Source organism: Penicillium chermesinum (genome assembly GCF_028974085.1).
Source record: "Penicillium chermesinum strain IBT 19713 chromosome Unknown utg000005l:1.0-4115287.0:1.0-4118363.0, whole genome shotgun sequence".
Classification (NCBI taxonomy): domain Eukaryota; kingdom Fungi; phylum Ascomycota; class Eurotiomycetes; order Eurotiales; family Aspergillaceae; genus Penicillium; species Penicillium chermesinum.
The window spans coordinates 1,130,654-1,155,438 of record NW_026695315.1 but is presented as its reverse complement, the minus strand read 5'-3'; the positions used below and the strand labels follow the sequence as shown (position 1 = coordinate 1,155,438).

Below are 24,785 nucleotides of genomic sequence, written 5' to 3'. Positions count from 1 at the left end.
TCTCGGGTCACATGATTCCGTTCGTTCCAATTTGAGCCCAGACCCCTAGAAAGTAGCAACTTGAACTGTACTCTCACGGAGTTTCGATCTATGGTAGTACCTCCAACTGAACCACAGCTAACATACGACGATCCCCCAGAGTCCAGACCCAAAAGGATGAGGGTCGGAGATGGCGTGACTAGCGGAGCTGCGCGCCAAGCCCTTCGCCATCAGATCTGCACGCGAAGACCGAGGTGATGCCCACCGCATACCGCACGTGGACAGCCTCATGGCCTCAATTTTGGTCCCTATGATATCATAATCACTACAGGCAGAAGCAAATTTCTTTCAACTTGATGTTGGCTCTATCGTCGACATTTTCAATTCAATGCAGCCAAACAGCGAAAACGGCAAAGAAGTAAGAAAAACTAGATACAATAAATCAAAACATAACTTTTGCAAAACAAGGGCCGAGCTCTCTCCTGAATTCTAGGCTGGGATATACCATTATGATGCTATAATCTACTGTTTCTCCACATTGGGAGCGTCCTTCTTCCGTCCCATTCCGCAGAGGAGAAGCAGGAAGGGAATTGTTGCGAGGAGAACGAAGGCCACGAGGGTGAAGGTCCATCCCCGGCCCATTGCAGCCAGCATGGGGTCGATGACTGCCGACGCACCGGCGGAGAAGAGGGAACGGACGAAGTTGTTTGCGGCTGTTGCGGCTGCGGGGTTACTGGAGTGGAGGTCGACGAGGAGAGTGGAGGTTGAGATGAATCCGCCGGTCTGCCCGATGCCAACGAAGAAGAGAATGACTTCGGGGGCTGCGAGTGGGGCTTTGTAGTAGAGAACCCAGCCAAAGGCGAGGGTAGTCAACGAACCCAGGACCACAAGCGGAGTGGTGATCATGGCGCGGGCTTTTTCGACAGGTACTTCTTGGAGCTGTTTGCCGGAGGTCACGGCGTCTGACTCGTTCTTCGCGGCCATGCGCTTGAAGTTCCAGTCGAGCATGCGGCCAGTGGAGACGGAGGCCACGATGGATCCACATCCCATGGCGATGTAGCAGAGGCCAATCTCGAGCTCGTCGAGACCGTACAGGTCGGTGTAGGTGGAGGTGATAGAGGAGAGGACAGTCATGTTTCCGGCCATGATAACACCGGTGACGGCCAGAACAATGATGGAGTTGACATGGCAAACAATCTTGAGAGGGTGCAGGGGATTGGGGAACCGGAGCTTGTGCTTGATCTCCTGGATCGAGTCCTCGCTCCCGGTTTCACTGGAGCTGGAGGTCGCAGGACGATCGGCATATTTCTGGGGAGAGAGGTATTGGATGAATGGTCGGTTCCATGGCTGAGCGGGCTGAGTGCCATCGCCGACAACATTTCGGGCAGTCTCAGGGAGGAAGAAGAGGAGGGGGAGAAGGAAGGCCCCTGAAGCAATGACCAGGAACCAGAAGGTAGATCGCCAACCAAGGTACTGGGCGAGCAGGCCCCCGATGATGGGACCGATGGCTGGGCCCATGAAGTTCCCGGCCATGGTAAAGCCCATGTAGGTTCCTCTCTCCTCCTTGGTGGCGACATCGGCAACTGTTGCGGCTGAGAGAGCCACGGTACTGCTGATGCCAGAGGCCTGCATACATCGTAGTATGATCAAAGCAGCGTAACTGTCTTGCAAGGCCAGGCCAATGTTGGAAGCAATGTAGATCACGAAGCAAATGATGTACGCAGGCCGGCGTCCTGTTTGATCTGCGAAGCTCCCAATGAACATAGGGGCAATACCTTGGAATATCTAACGCATCATCGTTATTCGTCAGCTTCCGGTCCCCCTTGCGCGGTGGAATCTCCTTGGAAGGGTTTCATGTGATTTGCATACCATGTAGCTCGTGACTGTCAGATTGATCATGGACGTTGACACATTCAAGTCATTTGCCAGCACGCTCAATGATGGGAAGTAGATCTGGGCGGATAAGGAGGAGAATAGCCCCGCTCCAGCTGCTGTGAAGACAATGTATCGTTTCATCCAAGGCCCGAATGAAGAGTATGGCGAGGGATTTCCTCGGTTAGCGTGATTTGTGAATTCATATCGGCGATCTCAGGTCCAAAGCACGAAAGCAGAAAAGCACCAAAAGATACAAGAAAGTACAAGAGCCAGAATAGGCAAAAGGGAAAAAAAAATCAAATGATTGTTGACAAACAAATAAGGAAAGAGAAATGATAGACTTCCACAATGGAGAACACAGAGAGAGAATAGCAATAGTAGAAGAAAAAAAATGAATGGAATCCCCAAGTACAGAGTACAGTGGATAGAAAGAATAGGTCTACACATTCGCTGGGTCCTATGGAGTATAAAACCCCTTTCGACCTGAAGTGGCAGCTGAGACTAGTGCCTGAGCCTGGCCTGAGCCTGGCCTGAACTCAGGAGTTGTGGCAATGCCACGAAGACTGAACACGAATTGTGGATTGTGTGATCTAAGGAGGCAAGCCAAGAATGATCTGCCACGCGCTCAAAAATGATCTATAGGCCACGAGTGGAAATCATTTGTCAGAACCGATCCCCCTGAGACAAAAAAACCAAGTTTATGCAATCTTTATGATGTACCTAGGGTTTCCATGTATAATAGGTATTAAGCATCGATCGACTCGCTCGAAGCGATGAGAAGAAAAAAAAGCTTTCACGGGCTGGGCGAGAAGGATTCGGGATGCCATTCGGTTATGATTTGGAGGAGAGAAACCCAACCGGCCCCCCTGGTTTCCCCGGTGGAGCATGCAGCTGGCGTGGACCCTCTGATGATCATTGGTTTGGGATGCTGTTCATAGGGGTCCTCAAAGCCCCACTGCCGGTTGATCTGCAAACGATCTCCCCGCCGGCCCCTAGCATCAGGCCCGTTTCAACTCTATAATCGTAATCTGATCTGCAAGTTATGTGCTTGCGTCAGAAGCTGTCAGGCGCTTGACACACTTGCGCAATCGCACGTACGTGGAGTCCCCTTGTCAACCCCCTGGGGTCATTTCCCATGCTTTCCCCAGGAATTCTGTCCTAGGGACACCGTAGGTCTAACTTGGGGTTAGGGTTAGGGATGATGTCAAGGAACCAGAAAACCTTCGCCAAGGATCAGTGGGGAATGAGGAAGAATTCGCCATGGCCCACAGCTTAGAGAAGAAAAAGCAAAAACAAACGCTTTCCAGGACTTGCAAGGTCTCGGAACTGGCCTACTGATGAGGACAAAGGACAGTCGATCGGCCAAAGTTAAACAGCTTCCAGCCAATTCCTCTTGGCAGCAATGCCTTTGTTGCTCCACGCATGTGCGTTGATCTAACATCTCATGCAGCCGAGATCGATGTCACAGGCTCCTACAGCTCCTCCGTACGTCGTGGCGATAACCCATTGTGATACAGATCCATGTGTTGGCGTTGCAAGTCTTTCAAAACAAAGAAAACAAGAACACAAAGAGGTGGAACTTGTCTGGCCCTCTGCTCAGAAACAACACCCTGACGATCTTCCGACGGTCCCCGGTGGGCCATACGTGATTCTAGGCTTACGTTGCGCTCAATAATATGCCAGGGTTCGATCTCGTGGGTCGTCTGGGGTGGATTTTATGTGTAATAGACCGGGGAAGCTTAGGCCAGATGGTTTCGTTTCGGCGAAGAATATTCCATCTCGGATTTCAACCACCCACTTGACGCTCCACCTCACAGCCTTGAGGCAGCCCCAATGCTAAGATATCACGCCATTACCTATCCAGTCAAGCTTGATTTTCAGGATTCCGCGTAATGCTGCATGGACACGGGAGGGATTGCCAAGGGGAGTGGCCAAGGCATCACGAATGAGGAGATCAACTGGAACTGGCCTGAGCTGCGAAAATGCAACAGGGGGCGGAGCTCTTGTCTTGGCATCGTTCTATACTTTTATTCATAGAAAGCTGATCATCAGAGTCTCTGATTCGGAAGAATATTTAAAGTGCTCGATGCTTCCGCGCTTTAGAGTTGGTATCATTCTCAAGGACTCTTTTCTACAATCGAAAAACATCTTGAACTCAAAGCATTACATCTCATCAAAAGTCGATCTTTTTTAACATCCATCATGGCCATTGACACCTCTGAGACTGTCCCCTCGGTTTCCATTATTGGAGCCGGACCATGCGGATGTGCCTTCGCTGCCGACCTGGCTAGCAAAGGCCGAGACGTCCTTCTATACGCCCATCCCGAGCACCGGGGATTCGTTCCATTGATCGAGAACAATGGCGGCTGGCTGGGAGCCAAAGGCGAGGTCAATGGCCAATTCCAAATCCCAACCACCAGTGATATGAGCCGCGCCGTCCACCACGCCAACTACCTTATTGTCACCGTCCCTTCCTTTGGTCAAGATACTATCCTGACCATATTGAGCCAATTCGACCTCCGCAAGCACACTCTTATCATCAACGTTGGCAATTTCTTCTACTTGGCCGCCCGTCAAAAGGTCAACGCCAGCACCATCGTGGAAACCGATATCTCCCCCTACGCCTGCCGCATGGTCGGCAACGACGTCTTCATCAAGGGCACTAAAAAGCGCCTCGCCATCTGGGCCGAGAAGGCCCCCTTCCAAGACGCTCTGAAGCCTCAGGGTGACCAGCTTTTCCGCCGCCAGATACAATCCGTCTTTACCCCGGAACTCGTCTGGACCAAGAACCTGCTGGAAGTGGGCCTGAACAACATCAACCCGGTTGTGCACGCCCCAGCCGTGCTCATGAACGCAGGCTGGATCGAGTCCACCAAGGGCGACTTCTACTTCTATGGCCAAGGAATGTCCCCTGCCGTCTCGCGGGTCTCAGAGAAGATCGACCAGGAGCGGCTGGCGATCGCCCGCGCTTACGGCCTCGAGCTCGTCGATATCACCACCTACATGAACCGGAACTACAGCCACGACAAGGAGTACCAGAGCTTCCACGACTTCGCGAGCCAGTCGTGGATTCACAACCAGACCAAGGGCGCTCCCACACACATGGGCCACCGCTACGTAACAGAGGATATCCGGTACGGGCTGGTCCCATGGTACGAGCTCGGTGTCAAGTGCGGCCTCGCGTCGCCGACGATTCGATCGCTGATCGAGGTGGCGTCTGTGGTTGGTGGTGTTGACTCCTTTGCGACCGGGCGCAGTCTCCAAGCTGCTGGGCTTGGCGAAGCGACCAAAGAGCAGGTACTGATGGCCCTGGGTGGGCCTATGGAGATGACCCCTGGCATTCTTCCGCCCCTGTCGGAGCCTCCTGTCAAGATGATGGAGTCGCGTGTCTCCATGCAGGCTACGCGAGTGGCTGCATAAGCTATTTAGCTTTTTATGACATTTCTTTTGTTTTGGGGTGACAAAAAAAAGGTTAAGGACATTGGTTTCCTTCTTTTACTCTTTGTTCAACGTTAGCTAGTAATTTCTTTTTGCTGGAGTTCTGCTTCTATATACATTTACTGCTCGAGTCTCAGTTTGCACAGTCTTGAGACTGCTAAGAATATGATTCTACAAATTCATCGCTCTCGCCTTCTACATTCATATCATCAATTTGAACCCAGTAGTGCCGGTGCCGCATGGGCAGTAACCAGGCCAACAAACTCTTTCAGATTCAAACCGACAGGGGTGGTCGCACAGTGCCAAGAGTTTCATTCTTAACTTGACAATGACTTTCGGTCATTTCATCTTCATATGAAAAATGTGATCCAAGCTACGCCGATCAATATTGTCAGAACGCCCCCAAGGTTTACTCCCGAGACAAAAGCAGAACAGTAAAGACATAGTTTCACGCGAAGCACTTGCCATATGGATGAATGTTTTATTCCGTCTAGAATAGTACTACCCTCATAGTAGTGGTATTAGCCTAGGTTCTAACTTGAAGTTGAGTGTCGACTTCAACATAGTTAGCATTCTATTGGTAGTTAGTCCAGACTAGCTTTGCAATTAGGGCACGTGCTGGAGCCCACCCTTGGCACCAAACTTCAAGAAAATAAAATCTAAACATCCAATTCGAGGCGGTAATAGCTTCGGAACACGACATTTCGGCTCTATCCGACAATGATGCTAAGCAGAAAGAAGCACCTCGGTTCTTGTAGAATCGAGTGACTGTCGGGTAAGCGCCTGGAAGATGCATCGCGACATCACGGGAGCCCGACGGCATATCGCTCTACGTTCAAGCCCAGTTCCCGTTGGGACAAGACATTTAATATGCTGACCGCAAGCCTTGCCGGCATCGTAGATCTTAGAAAATATCTGGTGTAGCTTCAAGTTCGTGTCCTATCCGCTGGAGGATCGGCGGTTCGGGATCTTCGAAACTTGGACTCGGATAAATCGAGAAATAGGGGAAATACACTTATTCTGCATGCCATAGTGCTAGATGTGAGAGTAGTGGAACGTATTGTTTCAAATAATAGACATTTGAGATGTTCCAAAGTCTGTTCGAGAGATTTGATGCTGAGGATTTGTTGACTTTCGCCGTATACGGGAGGGATCTACCAGTACTCGTAACATTTGCATGAGAAAACTTCTCACGGAACTTTCAAAGTAAACACATCCATGGGGTCAGCAATGACAATAAGGGGCTTATATTAAATCTTAATGCGATGAAATTATCAGCTCCCTCTTTTTGGAAGTAGAAATTTATAAAAATAAAAAGAAAAATTAAAGAATGAAATAAGAAACGAACAGGAACGTGGGGGCCTTAGCGCCGGTCACGGGCCCCTGGGGCCCGTCAATAGTGTTGAAGATGGGCCCGAACCACACCACCGGGGAAACGTCAACTCGAACCTGAAACCTCCTGGAGCTGCCAGAAGCGCCAGAAATTTTCAATTAGAAGTCCTTTTGTCGTCGAATGTAATGTACGGAGTCGAATTGTCGAACCGGGAAGTCAAGCCATTCTGCAACTTCCGCCATTCTGTAAGGTTTGTTTACTCCGCTCGCCTCACCCCCTGGGACGGTTCGCGATGGGATCGTGCCGTGTGGGGTCAACCAGATCTGACATCATTCAGGACTGAAAATCCCCAGCAGGATGCTTGATTGGACACAGCTCCAAGATCAACATGGCCAGTCAACAAATTCAGCTTGCGCGCAGAGTTGCGCCCTCCTGACAAGCGGCAGGTTCGGCATTCGAGGGATTCTTCCAAGATGCTCTCTACTTCCACGGAAGTGCATTATTAGGAGATCACGCTAGATTCGCTATGGGCTCCCTTGCTGTCGAGATCCCCCTCGGGACAGATGAGGCCATGAATGCCGAGATCACGGCCATCTGGGTCGAGATGCAGAAGCGAGTTGCGAAACTTGCACAGCTTGCCGGGGGTGAAGTTGATCCGAACTTGCAGGTGGGCAGCATCTTGAATAATCTGGACGTGGCAGCCAACCCGAAGAAAAAAACATCCCAAGGCGTCGGCGCGTGTTAGAAAGATCTTCGATAACACGCTGACTGTCATTTCGAATGTCGGAGGCATTGTCGCTGATGGAGCATCGCAGGTAAGTTCACTGTATGGCGGAACGCTCCACGGCCCTTTTCAGTGCGGTTCTACTGAACAATACGCCCTCTATAGGTGTTTGGCCCGGCTGGCCAATGTTACAATGCTATCAACTTTCTGATTGGTGCATACAAAGGATACCAGTCGTCTTTTGATGATTTGGCAGATTTATTCGAGAAATGCACTAAATTCTTGAAGCGGTTGGAAGAGTACTCCGCGGGCAAGATGGATGCCAAATTGACCATGGTGGTGTATCAGCACCTGGACCTGTTTGTGCAAATTTGTGACCGGGCTTATGGCCTCCGCGCGCAGGTGCGCCCAAGATTCAAGCTCTTCGCGAAAAGCGCCTTCCTCTCGTCCAATGGCATGGAGGATCTCACTAGCCAGATGGAGAGCCTTATCGACGAAGAGAGAGGTTTGGTTGGCGCTCAGACATTCAAATATGCGTCTCTGACGCATGGCAACACCGAGATAATCCTTGAGAAAACGGACCAGATGGATGGAAAGCTGGACGTTCTTGTCGAAGATAGCTCGGCCAACAAGAACAAGCGTGAGAAAGACGACGACAAGAGGGCCCTGCTGCACATTCTTTCTTACGATAAGACATCGGCTGCATGGGACCACAATACTCAAAAGCCCACTGACTCTTGGGAGATCTCATACAACAACATCCGCAGGAACCACGTGGAGAACACCGGCGATTGGCTCTTTTCGAATCCTGAATTCAAGGCTTGGGCCAATACCACCAGCAAGTCCCCTGTCATCGGGCTGGTTGGCAGTGAGGCATCTGGCAAAAGCTATCTTACCTCCACTATTATACGGCATCTGCGCAATAACCCGGTGACAGAGCAGCCAGACGCCAGACAACTGGTCGGCTTTTACTGGATGGGCAATGGGCAAGTGGACATCGGCGACATTTCCAGGGCTCTTGTCTGGCAGTATGCTGAGGATGACGATTCCTATCTGCAAACGGTGGCGGCGAAATGCAAGCAAATCCGCTCGCTTGACCCAAAAGATATCCTCCCCACCCTCCTGCTGGATCCCAAAGTTCTGGAGAAGGTAGATGCGACCTTTTATATTGTCATCAACAAGCTCGGTGGGTATGCCGAGAGTGTTGATCCGGTCCTGCTGAGCTTCTTGCAACGGATTTGGCGATCTCAGTACAACAATGTGCGCATCCTTTTTACAGCTACCCCCAGTATAGCGGAACACCTCGGGACGAAAGGCCTCTTTTGTCCGATTATCTCGATCAGTGAGCACAACCATGACGACATACGGAAATTCATTTCCGCTCGGATGGAGGGCATGGAGTCTCTCTCAGATAAACGCAATCCCAAGGTTCGCGAGATCCGCGAGGAGATTGTGGACAAACTCTGCAATCAAACCAAGGGCGATTATATTAAGGTTGATCTAGCCTTGAGTACGATCGGCTCCTTGGATGATGTCGACGAGATCCGCAGGGTGCTAGAAAATGCCGGAAACCCCTTGATTGACAATATCAGGACCGAAATTGATACACTGGCTAAGACTCGCACTGCCAAAGAGCTTCAAGAAATCAACGATATAATCCTCTGGCTTGAATACGGACAGAGGAGCCTATCAATCAATGAGATGTCCAAATTCCTCGAATGGAAAAGCAAGACCGTCTCAGTGCGCTCCCTCTTGTCCAAATTCAAGGGTAAATACTCATTGTTCGAAGTGGACACGGACGGCATGGTGAGCTATAAATCCAGTAAAGTCCACGAAGCGATTAGACAGCGAGACGAGATAGCAACAACCGAACAGGAAAGCGACAAAAAGGTCACGGCAAGTGAGATACACGTGCTCAAGCACTTCCTTGACAAGATGTGTCCCCCCGTCCTGCTCGATAAGCTCGACGTCCAGACCTACCTGGATCAAAAGGTCCATAAGGAGGAAATGCACATCTTCAAAGAGGACCCAGCGACCGCGAATGCCCAGCTCGCTATATACTGCCTGAAGCTCCTCACAGAGGAGCTGCCGCCACAGTACCTCGAGTTGCGAGGTTACGCATCCGCCTCCCTGTTAATGCACCTCGACCTCGTCGATCTCGCAATGGTCAACCGCGATGTGAAGAGCCAGGTTGGGCCCGATCTCGTCAAGATACTGGTTGATAGTGACTGTATTGACAATGTCTTCTTCGCCAGTCGTGTAGGCGCGAGGCTCGGAGACTGGATTTTCACCCAGACTTCGCGGCGCGCTGTTGAAAAATGGCTCAAGGATTCCGCAGCCATGTCTAAGGTTGACGCAGAGTTGAAGGCTTGGGCTGCGAAGGCGGTTGGCGATCCGAATGATATGTTTGGAGAGCTTCTTAAGCCCACCGCGCGGCAGATGGCGAAGCACTGCTTCCACAAGCCGAACTGGAGTGATCATACATTGGCGGCTTTTCTCTTCATTGTCAAGTACACTTTCAAGGTAAGTCGACAGTATTATGGATTTCCGAGGCATCAAGCTAATTTTGATTCCCCTAAGTCGAAATTCCCGAAAGAGAAAATCGAGTCTCCAAGCCTCGAACAGATCGAAGAGGCAGAGACGTGGTCTGTACAGGCGCTCGAAGGTGTAAAAGAAACCACCCGGGAGATCCAAATGGCGTGGCTATTGAAAAAGCTATCCCGACCACGCGAGGCAGAGAAAAGATGCCGCCATGCCCTCGAGCTCGATCCAAGCAACTATTCAGCGTCCTATCTTCTCGCCACGATAGTTGAGTCCGACCAAGAAGCCATCGCGATCTTAACCGTTATCATCGAGCCGCTCAAATCTGACAGCGCCTGGGTCGCCGAAAACAAGCAACATCTCATCGAGATGGAATACGAACTCGCCCGTCGATACTGGAGCGTCAACCTATATGACCAAGCCGTCGAACTATACTCCTCAGTCATCCAAGCCAACCCTAACGACGAAGACAAAGTCCTCTCCATCCTATCCCGATACAGGTCCCACCACCGCTGGGCTGATGCCCTAAAAATCATCCAAGCTATCAACCTTCTGCACGAAGACCCCGCCAGCCCAACCTCCCTCGCCATGCCCCTAATGGCCCACGAAGAATTTCACCGGATCCTCGTCGCAGTCATGCTGGAGACAGACCAAACTGACTCTCTGACCACCTTCTACGACACCGTTATCAAGCACGCCACCGACATCAAAGCAACCGACGTCTCTTGCTATGCCCGCTATTACGGCGCCCTGTCCCTAAGCAAGAGCTCCGACCAGATCCACCCGCACATCGTGAAGATGGTCGAAGCAGCCGTCAAAAACGACAGCGCCAACTCCCATGTCGGCCAGGACAACTTCTTCCTCCTCGCCGGCGCCGACCTCGCCGCCATGTACCTGTATCAAGCGCGCGAGGCGCACGCCGCAGACGACCAGATCCGCGTCGCAAAGTACCTGGGCAAACTGGGCACGCTGCGGCCGGACGGGATCCCCGAGTGGCAGCTCATGCTCCCGCCGCAGGTGTACGAGGCGCGGTTCTGTATTATCGCGAACGAGGAGAAGCGGGCGCGGCGGCTGACGCATGACACGGTCAAGGTTGCGCTGGAGCTGCTCTCGGACGACGATCTGACGAATGATGCGGATGCGTTCGAGAGGCTGTTTTTTGCGTTCCTGGCGCTGGGGGATAAGGAGAATGCGACAACGGCGCTGGCGATGATTGCGCTGTGTCAGCGGACGAATGCTGCAAGGGGGACGCCGGGTTTGGTGCATCCGTCGCAGAATTGGGGGTTCTCGCTTGGTGTCCGTGAGAAGACGGTTTGGGATAGGCCTGGGGATGTTTCGTGGTGTCAGAATTGTATGAATATTGTTGACGAGACGAACTCGGAGAATACGTTTAAGGGAAGGCTGAGGTTCAATATCTGTCATGGGAAACATGATGCTTTGCATGTTGATCGATGGGATCCGGAGAGGCTGGAGAAGCTGCCTACTGGGTATGTGCCGTGGAAAGACCAGGATATTCCTATGAAGGAGTGGGAGAAGAAGATCCAGGCGATGATGAATATGAAGTAACTAGCTCTGAATATTTGCGAGAAAGCAGGGTTACAGTACCAAGGGAAAGAGGAGAGAGTTGGCATGCCTTGAAGGCTGATGTATTTGGTGTTCAGACAGGAGAGGGTGAAGCGAATATCAAAGTTAAAGTACATATCCCATAAATGCACGAGATGATCTGCTTGACGCAGAGAATACATGAGTTTTGAATCTGAGCTTGGCGGGGGAAAAAAAGGGGGTGGCTGCCTTTCTATTAAAACATGAAATAGTCTGTACTTGTCCTGCTCTTCAATTTTTAGGCGTGTTTCAGGCCAGCCTGTGGCGCTAGCCAATTTCGTGATGGTATAGAACGGTAGATGTAAATGTTACAAGTCGGGAGGGAGAGAGTTAGCAGGCCTTGATGATGCGCTTATTTCTTGTTGCGAGCAGCCTGGGCCTTGAGGTACTGAGCAATAAGCTCCTTCCTGTTCGTGTAAATCATGATTAGCATATACTTCGCCGGATAAAGAAGAGGGGTGTTGGGATAAAACATACTGTACGTGGGCAGGAGCCTTCTCGTAATGGCTGAATTCCATAGTGTATTCGCCCTTGCCTTGGGTGGTAGCACGAAGGTTAGAGCTGAAGCCGAACATGCCGTTCAAGCTGCAGTCGGCGTAGATGGTGAACTCATCAACACCAGTCTCAGTGTCGTTGATGGTGGCACCTCGCTTGTTAAGCAGAGCGATGACATCACCCTGGAACTCAGAAGGAGCGGTCACAACAGTCTTCATCAAAGGCTCCAGCACGGAGGGCTGACTCTCAGCAAAGGCTTTGCGGAAAGCTTGCTGAGTGGCGTTCTTGAAAGCCATTTCGGAAGAATCAGTCATGTGAGTAGCACCATCGTTGATGACCATGCGAGTTCCGAGAACCTTGTGTCCAATGAGCGGACCCTTCTCACAAGAAAGATTGAATCCCTTCTCACAAGCGAACAAGAACTTCTCGGAAATGCTGCCACCAACAACCTGCTGTTCGAACTTGTTCTCCTCAAGGGCTCCGGTAGGCTCCATCCATCCCATAACACGGGCATAGTCACCAGCACCACCAGTCTGCTTCTTCAGCAGATGGTCGAATTCGACACGTCCGCCAATAGTCTCACGGTAGGCGACCTGAGGCTGGCCTGTCTCACAGTCCACGCGGTACTCTCGGCGCATGCGCTCGATATAGATTTGCAAGTGCAGCTCACCCATTCCGGAAATGATGGTTTGCTCACTTTCGGTGTCGTAGGTGACACGGAAGGTTGGGTCCTCTCGTTGGAAACGAGCCATAGCCTTGGAGAAGTTGGCAGCGTCCTTAGTCTGCTTGGGCTTGATGGACAGCGAAATAACGGGCTCGGGAACGAACATGGATGACATACTGTAGCCCAATTGTCCATCAGTGAAGGTGTCACCGGAGGCACAGTCGACACCGAACACGGCACAGATTTCACCGGCACCAATCTCGCTAACTTCCTCCATCTCATTCGAGTGCATGCGCACAATACGAGGGATCTTGACCTTCTTGTCATTGCGAGCGTTGAACACGTTGGAACCCTTCCGAAGAGTACCCTGGTACACACGGATATAGGTGAGTTGTCCGAAGTTGCTCTCTTCCAGCTTGAACGCCAGGCCAACGAATGGAAGGGAGTTGTATGGCACTAGCTTAACCGAGGCCTCGTTACGCTTCTGGTCGAGGGCAAGGTTCTCCACCTCCGAGGGGTTGGGAAGGTAGTCAATAACACCATCCAGCATAGGCTGAACAGACTTATTGGCAAGCGCTGATCCCATGAAGACAGGAGTGAACTTCAAGCTGATTGTGGCGCGACGGATAGCAGCCCGCAGCTGCTCTTCAGTAGGCTCCTGCTCTTCAAGGAAGATCTCGGCCATCTCATCATCGACATCGGCAAGAGTTTCGATGAGCATAGCTCTACGCTCGTTGGCAATGTCCTTCACCTTGTCCGGGATCTCAGAGGTCTCCTTCAGTTCTTCTCCGTTCTCTCCAACGTTGTAGATCGCCTTCATGCGAATCAAGTCCACCACACCTTGGAACTCATCCTCAGCGCCAATTGGAACCTGGACAGCTGCAGCAGGCATCTTGAGCTTGCTGTTGATCTGATCAATAGCCTTGAACGGGTTGGCTCCCATACGGTCCATCTTGTTGACGAAGGAAATTCGGGGAACGTTGTAACGGCGCATCTGGCGATCGACGGTAATGGTCTGTGACTGAACGCCGGAGACGGCGCAAAGAATCATGACGGCTCCATCGAGGACACGCAGGGCACGCTCGACTTCGATAGTGAAATCAATGTGTCCTGGAGTGTCGATCAAGTTGATGTGGTAGCTCTGGTCCTTGCCGTCCTTGTCCTTCTTGACCCAGTCACAGAAAGTGGCAGCAGACTGAATGGTAATACCCTTCTCACGTTCCAGTTCCATTGAGTCCATCTTCGCTCCGACGGCATCTCGTCCGCGAACCTCGTGGATTGCCTTGATGCGGCCGGTGTAGAAAAGGACTCGTTCGGTACAGGTGGTCTTACCACTGTCGATATGCGCCTATTGGAAGACAGGTATTAGGCGTTGGGTCATACAGTTTCGAGTATAAGGATACATACAGCAATACCAATATTCCGCACTTCTCTCTAGACGAGCAGCTTCCACTGGGTCGAGATTATCAATGATGGCAGCTTGGGAGAGTCCATCCGGGTTCACGGCGGCGGCTTCCAGACTATCGGATTAAGTTAGATGGCTAAATCACCGACATGACCAAATAAACGAATGGACTCACACCGCAGATGCTGTCGCAGTACCGGCACTTCGTCGTTGCTCCCATTGTCTTAAGACAGACTGATAAGCGGGCGCGATGCCGGAAGTCCGCAAAGCGGCCGTAGATGCAAATCGGGAATTCACAAGGCTCTGTGACTGGAAACGGGATGATCTGGCCAAGCCGGATACAGCACGGTACTGCAACCGCGCCAGAGTAGGAGACCGCATGTCGACAATCGCTTTACCCCGAATTGAAGGAACCAAACCGGATTGATCGTCGCGTGTTTTCGCGCGAACGAGAAAAAAGTTCGGGCCAGGAACATGGCACGTGACGTACCAGGGAGGCCAATCAGAGCCCGCGCTTTACGACTGAGAGACTTCGCAGAAGGATTCTGCCGGCGCTATGTCCTCACCATCTGATAGACCGCATGCCCAATATAGAGCCATCGCAAAATGAGCTTGAAGCCGGCGTAGTCTTTCAGTGTTCGAAAACATGATATTAAGTTCCTAAATACGTGTATTCATCCCAATCTGGTCGGAGGCGTTTGACTACGAAGCGTTGGTTCTCACAGCGGGATGAAACGCTCACTAGGCGGCATCGCAAACTATATGATCAATAGATCTTCCTACAAGGTATTGTATATGCTGCGTGCCGGATATGAGGTTCTATTGTACATATAATTGGTATTGAATACAGAAATCAAGATGTCCACCACCCTTCCTCAGAGCGTGGCGAGTTTCGCAAACAGAAAAGCCAATGCCCAGCCAACCGTCGGAGAAGTTATCTGACTGAAATCGAGTGAAACCCATAACTCGATTTCAAGACCCATTTTAAGCCCCTTTAGTTCTTTATACCGAGTCGGAGGGCTCTGCAAAGGGAAATGTAGCCTTGTCCATCAGGGTACTTGAGCACGCATGACGCAGAGGCGAAAATCGAAGTTATCAGGGTCATGCACGGACTTAAATCCGACAAATTCCTATTTTCCTTGTCTTTGCTTGTGCTTTGGGTTCTTGGAGCTTTAGGAAAATTCATCAGCAGGTAGTCCCCGAAGATACTATAGGTGATAATGAATCTTACCAAATAATGTAGACTCGGTTCTTCCTTCGCACAGGCTAGATATCATAGGTTAGCATCTAACATATCCCTTAGAGTACACTATATCTGAGTTGAGATAAGTGCTGCAGCCTATCGCACCTTGCAACCATCACACAGCCGCTTGACGGAAGACCGAGTCTTCATTCCGCGAACCTGCTCAATCTGGCGAGAGGCACCCACTGTGGCCGCGACAGCATTATGTGTTTGTGATGAAGCGCGTAGCCTGGTGAGGCTATTCTGAATCATGTGCGAGAAAGGACGGATTGGGGTGGTGCTTGCGAAGGATCGACGCGAAAAAGAGGGGAGCAGCTGGCGGAGAGCGCTGGGAGCACTGAGGATACGTCGAAGGGAGAACATCATGACAATGGCCAAAAATATCTTCGAACGGAAAACAGAGAGCTGAATATCCCAATTGTTCGTTATTTGGCGGTTAGAACAACAGGGAGCGGCCTGGGCGAATTTCCGCGCTCCGCGGATCCTCCAAAAAGATTATGGCTTGATACGGTCACGTGCGTCGGGACAATCGCGCTTCATTGGTCTGAATGATCTATGAGGCAATTACATTGAAACAAATCGATCCTGTAACACAAGAAATTGCCGTAGGTTGTTGAGAAATATTCATATACGTAAAGGCCTCGGGAAGGTATCAATTATCATACAAATCGAGTCCAAAATTCATAGTCTATGTCCGAAGATACCAAACGCCAAATATACAGGAAAAGACACAGCGGGTTTACACTTTTTGGAAGAAATCGCTGCAGGAGAATGGGCAAAGGAAAAATAATCAACAGATAGTCATGGGCCGGATCATCTCCTCAAGACCGAAGGAAAGTCTGGTATGTGGGTGAATCGGTGTGCTCGGAGTATGGGTAGCCCAGGTCCTCAAGGAAAGACTCCAGGTCGTTCTTCTCTTCAGGAGGACATTGGATTCCAGCAAGGACTTTGCCAACATCACCGCCGTAATTACGGTAGTGGAAAAGGGAGATGTTCTGATTAGGACGCAAGGTCGTTAAGAACTTGGCCAAAGCTCCGGGTCGTTCAGGGAACTCGAACATGAACAAGCGCTCGTCGCTGACGCTGCTACGACCGCCAACGAGGAAGCGTACATGGCGCTTAGCCAGTTCATCGTCGCTTAAGTCCCGAGTCTCCATGCCGCCCCGCTGCAACTCCGCCATGATCTTTGCAAGGTCTTCGCGGCCGGTCGAAGCTGACAGCGAGATACCCATGAGCACGTCAGCCACGTCCTCCTGCGCATATCGATAGTTGAAAGCCGTGACTGCATGGGGCAAGACAACCTCGACAAGTTTTGAAAAAGTACCGGGCTTCTCGGGGATCTTCACACTCAACAAGGCCTCCTTGCGCTCGCCAAGAGCAGCACGTTCAGCAACGAAGCGAAGGCGGTCAAAATCCATGTTAGCACCGGAAGTGATCGCGACAAGCTCACGATTGGGATCGGGGCTAGGGTTATTAGCGACGTATTTCTTGAGTCCGGCGAGCGACAGAGCACCAGCGGGCTCAACAACGGAGCGGGTGTCCATGAACGCGTCCTTGATAGCTGCACAAATCTCGTCAGTGGAGACCTGAACAATTCCATCGATAACTTCACGAGCGACACGGAAGGTCTCCTCGCCTACAGATTTCACCGCCGCGCCGTCAGCGAAGAGGCCAACTTCCTTCAGGAAAACCCGCTGGTCCTCATCCAATGACCGGGCCATAGCATTGGCATCGTAGGCTTCCACGCCAATGACCTTGACGTGTGGTGCAATGCGCTTCAGATAAACGCCAATGCCGGCAATCAGGCCGCCTCCGCCAACACCGCAGAATACCGCCTCCAACTTATCGAGGTTCGCCTGACGAAGCAGCTCCATGCCAATAGTTCCCTGGCCAGCAATGACGTACGGGTCGTCGAAAGGTGGGATGTTGGTCAGGCCGTGCTGCTTCTCCAATCGGTGGGCCTCCTCCTTCGCAGCATCGAAATCATTTCCATGCAGTACAACACTTCCTCCCAAACGAGCAACGTTCAGGTGTTTGATAGCAGGGGTTCCAGATGGCATCACGATGGTCGCGGGGATTCTGAGCTTGCGGGCAGAGAACGCTACGCCTTGCGCATGGTTTCCCGCGGAGCACGCAATGACACCCTTCCACCGCTGCTCATGGTTCAAGTGAGCCATCTTGTTGTACGCACCGCGCAGCTTGAAGCTGAAGACTGGCAGGAGATCCTCTCGCTTGAGTAGCACTCGGCTCTCCAGTCTGTTACTGAGATTGACGGCATGGTGAAGTGGGGTCTCTTCAATGACATCGTAGACGCGGGAAGTTAAGATGAGTCGCAGGTACTAAAATATTGACGGGGATCCGTTAGCATTCATTTAGATCCATTGGGAGCATTCAAGGCCTCGAATGGTCGGTCTCACATCAGGGTATCCATTGGGAAGGAGGTAGCTGTCAGGAACACCCCAATCGGGAGGCACTCCAGGGAATCGCTCTGCCCGCTCTGACGGGGGAGTAGGAGCAGCGGTGTACTCGGTTAGAGCCAAACCACTCATTTTGGGGGTGACGGGCGTCCTGACGCCATTTGTGGATTCTTCGGACATTGTAACCCAGTATGGCACGAGCCCAAAGAATGCACGAGGTTCAATCGGTTAGGTGTGAAGATTTGAAAAAAGACGGTAAAGCTTTGTGACTCTTTTTTTTATTGCGCGGGGGGGGCGTCCATGGTTGGCCGGGATCGGACTTATGTCATCAAAGCCTGCTCCTAGATAAGCCCTTGAGTACAGATAATTTCAAGGAGCGTCTCCTGTACAAAGAGAAAATGTTTCATTCAAGGATGGCGGAAATGGAGATCATGATAAATCCTGGCTGGCCGGGGATGTACTGTGCAGCGGAGCCTTTCTGCCTCGTGATCGTTTTTAGCACGTAGCTGATCATTTAAGATTGGCTGTATATATAACTAGTTACTTTAGATATGAAAATAGGTAAGTGTTTTTGGTGATGTCCGAAAACACATTGAGGTCGAATAAAAATGTACCGCCGTCGGTATATGCTTGTTGTATTAGTTTCCTCCATGATTACATGGAGAATAATTCGGTGTAGAATCCTCAAAGTTCTATAAGAACCATGTTGAAAGCAGAAGACCGCCCGGAGCGTCTGCAACTCACCGAGTGGCAGAAAAGCTCGCGACGTCATGTTGCTCTCAAAACCTCTCGCGTGCCCCAGGTAATCGCCATCCCCACGTAGTATTTCCTGTGAAAGGGTTTTGCTTTGCACAAAAGGAGACCAAAACCATCTCGTGACCTCCTTAACGGGTAGCCCATCTGCCCCGAGTCTTCTTCTAACTGCATCGAACCCGCAAGTCGCCGAAGCTGCGAGTGCTCAATCCACCCGCCATCATGAGTCGCGAACCTCTTCCCTCATCCTTCGATAACAATCCGTACGTTTTTCCTTGCTACCATGAGCCCGACCGGCGTACCCGGTGTCAATAGCCTAAGCTACGTGGGCCGACGGGTATGACCAGCCATGGCTAACATCCGGACTTCATTAGCCAATTTCAAGAGGAAACAGGGGTCCAGAAATTTACCAGACGTCTGAAGGAAGAGCCTTTGATCCCACTAGGTAAGTGAATTGAAACGGTACTGGTTGTCCGATCAAGGGCTAACCCATGTCTCGACCCTCCACAGGTTGCGCTGCAACATGCTACGCCCTTTACCGAGCATACCGATCGATGAGAGCCGGCGACTCCGCGGAGATGAACCGCATGTTCCGAGCCCGTATCTACGCCCAAGCATTCACCCTCGTCGCCCTTGTTGCGGGTGGCATGTACTTCAAAACCGAGCGACAGCAACGCCGGGAGTTTGAGCAGGCGGTGGAGCTGCGCAAGAAGCAGGAGAAGCGTGATGCTTGGCTGAAGGAACTTGAGGTCCGTGACAAGGAGGATCGCGAGTGGCGTGAGCGCCATGCGGCCATCGAGGCTGCTGCGAAAGAGGCTGGCAAGAAGCCTGACCAGACCCCGCCTCAGCAGCCCCCACAGCAGCCCGATGCTGCTCGGTCGGCGATTGAGTTGGCGGATGAGAAGAGGATGGGTGTTTTGGATGCAGTTAAGATGCTTATTTCCAAGCAGAATTGAGAAGCTCAAAATAACTTGAAGCGTGTACGATATGTGTCTGTACGTGTACATAATTGGGAAGCCCTTGAAAACCGAACGTCTCCTACTCAATGTTTGCCTGAAACTTCTGTCCTCTAATAGTAGGGGAGACTCAGCTTGGAGTCATTTAACGAGCTAGTATGCCCCTGCCAGCGGTCTCAAATTGAACTCAAGATATTTAAAGATGCTACTAGCTTGCGACTCAAGACAAGAATGAAGACTTAACATTAAACAGAATCAGCTTCAGACTTTGCATCGCCACTGTACATGGATCCTCTAGAACCACTTCGTAGGTCTGGCGTACTGGCAAGATCGTCTGCCTGGTTGCCAACTTCGCACCAGACAGCGGAAAGGTGGACCCCGGAGGCCTATCCTTACCTGGTCATCCTAAAGGCCTTTGCTAGGTCTACCAAAAAGTTGGGCGCAGCGATTGGTGCAGTTTTGTCCGACTTTCGATCTTTGCAAGTAGGGACAATATGTCATAGTAGCACGTGCCTATAGCATTCTATATCCTAACTATTCGACATCTACAATTATGTAACATGAAGATTCGTGCCCCGGGATAAGCTAGGAGCTTAGCTCTCTGAAACCCTTATATTAAGTACTGTCGGGAAACCAGTGGCGAGGGATATGTTGGCTTTCTATACAGCAAAAGCAACGAACAGGAATCCACCATGATATCAACTTCAGATGGAGAGCAAGCTACCTGGGGTAAGAGCCGATAGTCAGGTCTCAATGCCGATTGTCTAGGTGGTAATGGAGCCATTTGAGTCGTGTAGGCTTCCCGACCCAGAGCCTTGTATGCAGATAGGGCGGTACAGCTTTAGACATTACTGCGATGTATATACAAAACCGGAGATTTACGCGGTGTGCATGTCGGATGTAAGCTTAGGATTTGAAAAGAGCATAGATATCTTTCCGGATATGGGAGGCAGAAGCGGCCCTGTATTTATGTTCCCTTTATTATGATATAGTCCATGAGTTTGCTGAGAGCCAGTGTTCGCTTACGCTGGCCAAGTTCCAAGCGAGTGCTGGATTGATTGCGGGGGAGATGCGGGGTCCCGGGTTTGCTGGGGGCGCTTATGTACCTGGATCTCCTAGTGTTCTAGGTCCTGTTGCATGATGTCAAGATTCTTTATGGTCGGTAATAGAGTTTGGTGTAAGTTACAGAGAGTCATGCGCAGACTCCGTCCAATAGAAGCTCCTGTCGCAAATTGATTCCCACGGGAAAATATCTATTTGGAATGGATGGCTCCAACCTGGGGAAATCTCTGGAGAGCACGTGCTACTATGCCCGAAAGTCCCTACAAAACCTGGCGAGAAGCCTGACCAAATAATGAGTCACAGTAAGCCCCTGGAGTGACTGAACTACATGAAGTCACTGCCTTGATTAGCCTGATTTGTGTAAAGTCAAATTTCGAATTAAGTCTCCTGCCCTGTTCTCTCAAACTGGAACTCTGGGGTATCGACGGGGTTGCGGGTCAGGAGCAGGAGCAGGTTTGGATGGTCTGGGGGTGGCGTGAGTGGCCGGAAATCCTGCTCGTCAGATTTCTCAACAGAAGCTGGCGCCCATCTGGACTGCAGATCAAGGTGGTGTGCTGTCGAGCGCACAACGTGTGTACAATGATCGGCGGTGTAATTTACTGTGTTGGGGGGCGGCCTCGGATTCACATGTGAGTTCGCCCACATTGGAGGAAACTGAGTTTTCAACTATTCTTTTTAAGCGATGTGACGGAGATTTTGTCATATTAGGTTCATCGCGACCATTAGTACTCCGTACGCGCAGATAAATGCCTGTATACACCTACTAGGAAACCCCCCCGCCTTTCTCCTCGAGCTGTGTACCTGGATCCCCTGAACAGGCGCATCCACAGAGGGCATAAGGGCAATATCATGCGCCGAGGCGTTCGCGCCGGACTCACCCGTGCGCACTAGGAGTTTAACAGTCCTGGGCCCATAAATCGTTAGTTAGAAAACAAAAAGCGAATCAGGCCCTCCAATAGGATCACATACCCCTGTCGGTTTTCCGGGTTCCACCCGGCTTGCATACAACTTGTCGGGGGAAGGCTCCAGGGTCTTTTCTGACCCCATGGTGAGACGTCACTATTAAGTGCCTCGGCTGTAGATCTTGGGTAGATTAGGCAAGCTTTTCGGTCTATTGATCTGACTATTAAAGCGTGCCCCCCCGGGAGGCACAGCCTTTACTTTACACCGCTGATACCTGATCGGATTGACGTCTTGTCACGCGCAAAGGAGCCACGCCGTCCTAATCTATAACTTCATCCAAAATGTTGCGCTGGGTCTACCCCGTTCGAATCATCCAGGCGATCTTCGCCCTGGCCGTTATTGGTCTAACAGCATATGGTATGTGAACGATCTGGTCCGCCTAGTATACCGCACGCAGTTCTAATAAACCACTTAGTCGTTGCCACGATCCCCTTCTCGAATGTGATCTATTTCATGCTCTTCAATGGCTGCTGGACCGCTGCCATCGCTGTACCATACCTCGGCCTCGCCCCCGTCTTCAGCCCCACCGTCTCCCACGAGCTCGTGATCCCTGGCATGGAAATTATTACCAGCTGTCTTTGGCTGGCCAGCTGGATCGCAGTAGCAGTCCTGATTCCTAAGCCCAGCGAATGCCACATGTCCAGTTGCCATAGTGCCCAGGCTGTGATCGTCCTCGCTGCTGTGGAGTGGTAAGTGACCCACCCCGACCCACTAAACGAATTGATTTAACATGTGATCCAGGGCCCTGTTCATTTTCACCAACTACTTCGCGATCTTGGATCTCAGGAACTCGCGTAACAACCGCCACAAGCGCGCCCAGAACGAGGCTACCCAGCGCGAGACCACCCAGGTCGAAGCTGCAGACGCCTCCCAGACCGTCTAAGCCGTGATCCACGATCTTCAAGCTGACTTGATGCGATGATTCCATTTGGCCATATACCCCTGTAAAAAAGAAAGGAACCCGCACCGGTCTGAACATAAATGAACGGCGGTGTGGTGCTCGGATTTGATTCTTCTACCTGATGGGCTCCATGATCCCGATATTACGATACGATAATGATATTCTTTAATGATAATACATACGCTCTCTAAAACGAACATCGCTCCGGAAATACACAGGCGGTAAGGGTAATAGATCTCGCAAAACGAGCCATGCGACAGGCTGTCAAAAGACGAAAATGACGCTTCACGCTAATCAGATAAGACACAAAAGAAATGACACCCCAACCGACGTTTCGAGAGCTACTCCAATTAGGTATTGGGTTCTTCGCTCTCGACCCGCGGTGGGATCTGTGGTTCGCCGCCCGACGAGTGATACCTCAAGACTTCTGCATATCTGGCCATCGTTAGCGAGGATCACTATCATGGTGGGCGATCGCGTACATTAGTGTCTTCCAGACATCAGGCGGGAGATTGGCATCCACCATCGACCAATCAATTCGTGCAGCGGCGACCGGTTCGTCATCAGGGTCATGATAGGGCGCAAGATATTCTGACTTCAGAGCGTCGGCGGCAGAGATCCGCTCGTCAGGGTCTAACTGGAGCATCCTGTCCAACAAATCCAAGGCTGGGCGTGTCAGTGGCTTATATAAAGGGGGGAGGGAGGAGGGAGGATCTTGAATCACATACTCGCTGCGTCAGCTTGTGGCAGAATCACCGTGAGTGGCTGACGAGGCTGCGCTGGCAGAGACCGCAGGAAGTTCAATGTCTATACCATGATTAATACAGATACTAATCTGTCAAGCGGACCATCCCGTTGCTCACATTCTCACTAGTCACGCTGGCGACCAAATTTGGTGGAGGGCCACCTAAGAGCCTTGAAATCACACAGAACTGATCGATATGGTTTTCGCCCCGGAACAAGGGCTCTCCAAGCATCATCTCCGCGAAAATGCAGGCGACGCTCCAGATATCGACTTTCTCGTTGTATCGTTGCCAGGTAAGCATGATCTCTGGGGCTCGATAGAATCGCGTGGAGACATAGCCGGTCATACTTGTTTCTTGGACTCGAGCGAGGCCGAAGTCGCAAATCTTCAAGTCGCAGTTCTCGTTAATGAGGATATTGGCAGGCTTCAAGTCACGGTGGACAACCCCTGCTGAATGGACATATTTCAGGCCTCGCTGATTTCGATTAGTCTCGCGTTTCTACTGGTATGTGTCTTTTTTTTTTCCCCTCCATTGAAACATACCATCATTTGGTATACGAAATACTGCGTGAATTGATTATCGAATTTGCGGGCGCGCAGCAGAGTCATGAGGTCGGTCGTCATGAGATCGGTAACGAGGTATCTGCACGGGTTAGTTCACATGGCAATTCTATACAATGCACTGCCCACCTGGGGAAAGAATGCTTACATGTCCTCCGAGGGGGAGATGAACATATCGCTCAAATTGATGATCTAGAAGGGTCCGATCAGCATCAGCCATGCTTCCTGAGCCCAATCGCAGGACGAACATTATCATGACGCAGTTGGTTCAGCAACTTGATCTCCCGAAAAATATGCTTGGAGATACTCGAATTCCCAAACGGCTCCGCAACCTTCTTTACCGCAACGGTCCGCCGCAGAAGCTGATCCTTAGCGGAGCTATGACCGCATCCCAATCAGCCACGACCCGAGCTTTGATAATGACATCATCCTACATACCAGACAAGTCCCGAGGTGCCAATCCCAATGGGGTATATATTCGAATATCTAAATCTAAACATTAGCGATTGTACTCTGAGCGGGACCTCTGGATAGCGCGCACCTCTCTGTCGTCTCAAAATTCATTCCCATAATTACATGGTTCGTAAAATGGGCCATATCCCGGCCTTCGGAATTGCTCCGGCGATTGTTCTGGCCATCGTCCTGGAACTCGTGCTGCAGAGGAGTAGACATGCTCTGGGTGAAGCAGATCTGATGTATCAGGGCTGCGAATGCGCGTGGATGTTGAAGCTGTAAGCGATCGTGTTCTCCATCTGGATCAGCAGTCTTTTATAGCGTGTCGTGAGAAAGCGCGGGCGCGGTAGTCAGATACTAGTATAAGTATAGGACGGCTCGGCCGGTCACGTAGGGTGGCGACTTTACAACCGGAACCCGGTGGATCGATCGCGACCGTCGCCTCTCCCCACTAGATCAGGTGGCTGTCCCTCGTACATCATCCTCCCAGCGTTCTGCTCCCCGCAAGCCCCACCTACGTTGCGGGTGCGACGGCTTTTATTCGGTAGGAAATATGCGTGAGGCGGCGGCCCGCTTTTCCTGTTGAACCCTGATCGATCGTGACCAATGGCATGATCAATCGCCGTTTTCCATCGGGATGAGATCATTGGTTGTTCTGTTGTGTTCTGCGCAGGG

General features: G+C 51.2%; 10 protein-coding genes across 10 annotated transcripts; 4 read left to right on the top strand and 6 right to left on the bottom strand.

The window, feature by feature from the left end:
- Positions 1 to 501: 501 nt before the first annotated feature.
- Positions 502 to 1,995, bottom strand: N7468_006586 (uncharacterized protein; the record flags this gene model as incomplete). Its single annotated transcript, XM_058475882.1, has 2 exons — positions 502 to 1,764; positions 1,849 to 1,995. 2 exons carry the CDS (start codon positions 1,993 to 1,995, stop codon positions 502 to 504), a joined length of 1,410 nt encoding a protein of 469 aa, XP_058328772.1.
- A 2,061-nt stretch (positions 1,996 to 4,056) lies between these two features.
- On the top strand, positions 4,057 to 5,274 carry N7468_006585 (NAD/NADP octopine/nopaline dehydrogenase family protein; the record flags this gene model as incomplete). The annotated part of the gene is made up of 1 exon (XM_058475881.1): positions 4,057 to 5,274. One exon carries the CDS (start codon positions 4,057 to 4,059, stop codon positions 5,272 to 5,274), a length of 1,218 nt encoding a protein of 405 aa, XP_058328771.1.
- Positions 5,275 to 7,151: 1,877 nt separating this feature from the next.
- Positions 7,152 to 11,456, top strand: N7468_006584 (uncharacterized protein; the record flags this gene model as incomplete). Its single annotated transcript, XM_058475880.1, has 4 exons — positions 7,152 to 7,365; positions 7,415 to 7,440; positions 7,515 to 9,872; positions 9,930 to 11,456. 4 exons carry the CDS (start codon positions 7,152 to 7,154, stop codon positions 11,454 to 11,456), a joined length of 4,125 nt encoding a protein of 1,374 aa, XP_058328770.1.
- A 388-nt stretch (positions 11,457 to 11,844) lies between these two features.
- On the bottom strand, positions 11,845 to 14,437 carry N7468_006583 (elongation factor G; the record flags this gene model as incomplete). The annotated part of the gene is made up of 4 exons (XM_058475879.1): positions 11,845 to 11,899; positions 11,970 to 13,999; positions 14,105 to 14,171; positions 14,232 to 14,437. The coding sequence occupies 4 exons, from the start codon at positions 14,435 to 14,437 to the stop codon at positions 11,845 to 11,847; spliced, it is 2,358 nt and encodes a 785-aa protein (XP_058328769.1).
- Positions 14,438 to 15,283: 846 nt separating this feature from the next.
- Positions 15,284 to 15,662, bottom strand: N7468_006582 (50S ribosomal protein L36; the record flags this gene model as incomplete). Its single annotated transcript, XM_058475878.1, has 2 exons — positions 15,284 to 15,322; positions 15,405 to 15,662. The coding sequence occupies 2 exons, from the start codon at positions 15,660 to 15,662 to the stop codon at positions 15,284 to 15,286; spliced, it is 297 nt and encodes a 98-aa protein (XP_058328768.1).
- A 458-nt stretch (positions 15,663 to 16,120) lies between these two features.
- N7468_006581 (threonine dehydratase, biosynthetic) lies at positions 16,121 to 17,896 on the bottom strand (the record flags this gene model as incomplete). The annotated part of the gene is made up of 2 exons (XM_058475877.1): positions 16,121 to 17,638; positions 17,717 to 17,896. 2 exons carry the CDS (start codon positions 17,894 to 17,896, stop codon positions 16,121 to 16,123), a joined length of 1,698 nt encoding a protein of 565 aa, XP_058328767.1.
- Positions 17,897 to 18,691: 795 nt separating this feature from the next.
- Positions 18,692 to 19,425, top strand: rcf1 (respiratory supercomplex assembly factor RCF1; the record flags this gene model as incomplete). The annotated part of the gene is made up of 3 exons (XM_058475876.1): positions 18,692 to 18,776; positions 18,864 to 18,914; positions 18,980 to 19,425. The coding sequence occupies 3 exons, from the start codon at positions 18,692 to 18,694 to the stop codon at positions 19,423 to 19,425; spliced, it is 582 nt and encodes a 193-aa protein (XP_058328766.1).
- A 1,440-nt stretch (positions 19,426 to 20,865) lies between these two features.
- Positions 20,866 to 21,491, bottom strand: N7468_006579 (uncharacterized protein; the record flags this gene model as incomplete). Its single annotated transcript, XM_058475875.1, has 3 exons — positions 20,866 to 21,153; positions 21,289 to 21,391; positions 21,457 to 21,491. The coding sequence occupies 3 exons, from the start codon at positions 21,489 to 21,491 to the stop codon at positions 20,866 to 20,868; spliced, it is 426 nt and encodes a 141-aa protein (XP_058328765.1).
- Positions 21,492 to 21,731: 240 nt separating this feature from the next.
- Positions 21,732 to 22,333, top strand: N7468_006578 (MARVEL domain-containing protein; the record flags this gene model as incomplete). The annotated part of the gene is made up of 3 exons (XM_058475874.1): positions 21,732 to 21,807; positions 21,866 to 22,139; positions 22,192 to 22,333. 3 exons carry the CDS (start codon positions 21,732 to 21,734, stop codon positions 22,331 to 22,333), a joined length of 492 nt encoding a protein of 163 aa, XP_058328764.1.
- A 368-nt stretch (positions 22,334 to 22,701) lies between these two features.
- N7468_006577 (uncharacterized protein) lies at positions 22,702 to 24,329 on the bottom strand (the record flags this gene model as incomplete). The annotated part of the gene is made up of 9 exons (XM_058475873.1): positions 22,702 to 22,786; positions 22,834 to 23,017; positions 23,080 to 23,158; positions 23,215 to 23,571; positions 23,640 to 23,739; positions 23,806 to 23,849; positions 23,906 to 24,035; positions 24,096 to 24,143; positions 24,199 to 24,329. The coding sequence occupies 9 exons, from the start codon at positions 24,327 to 24,329 to the stop codon at positions 22,702 to 22,704; spliced, it is 1,158 nt and encodes a 385-aa protein (XP_058328763.1).
- Positions 24,330 to 24,785: the final 456 nt, after the last annotated feature.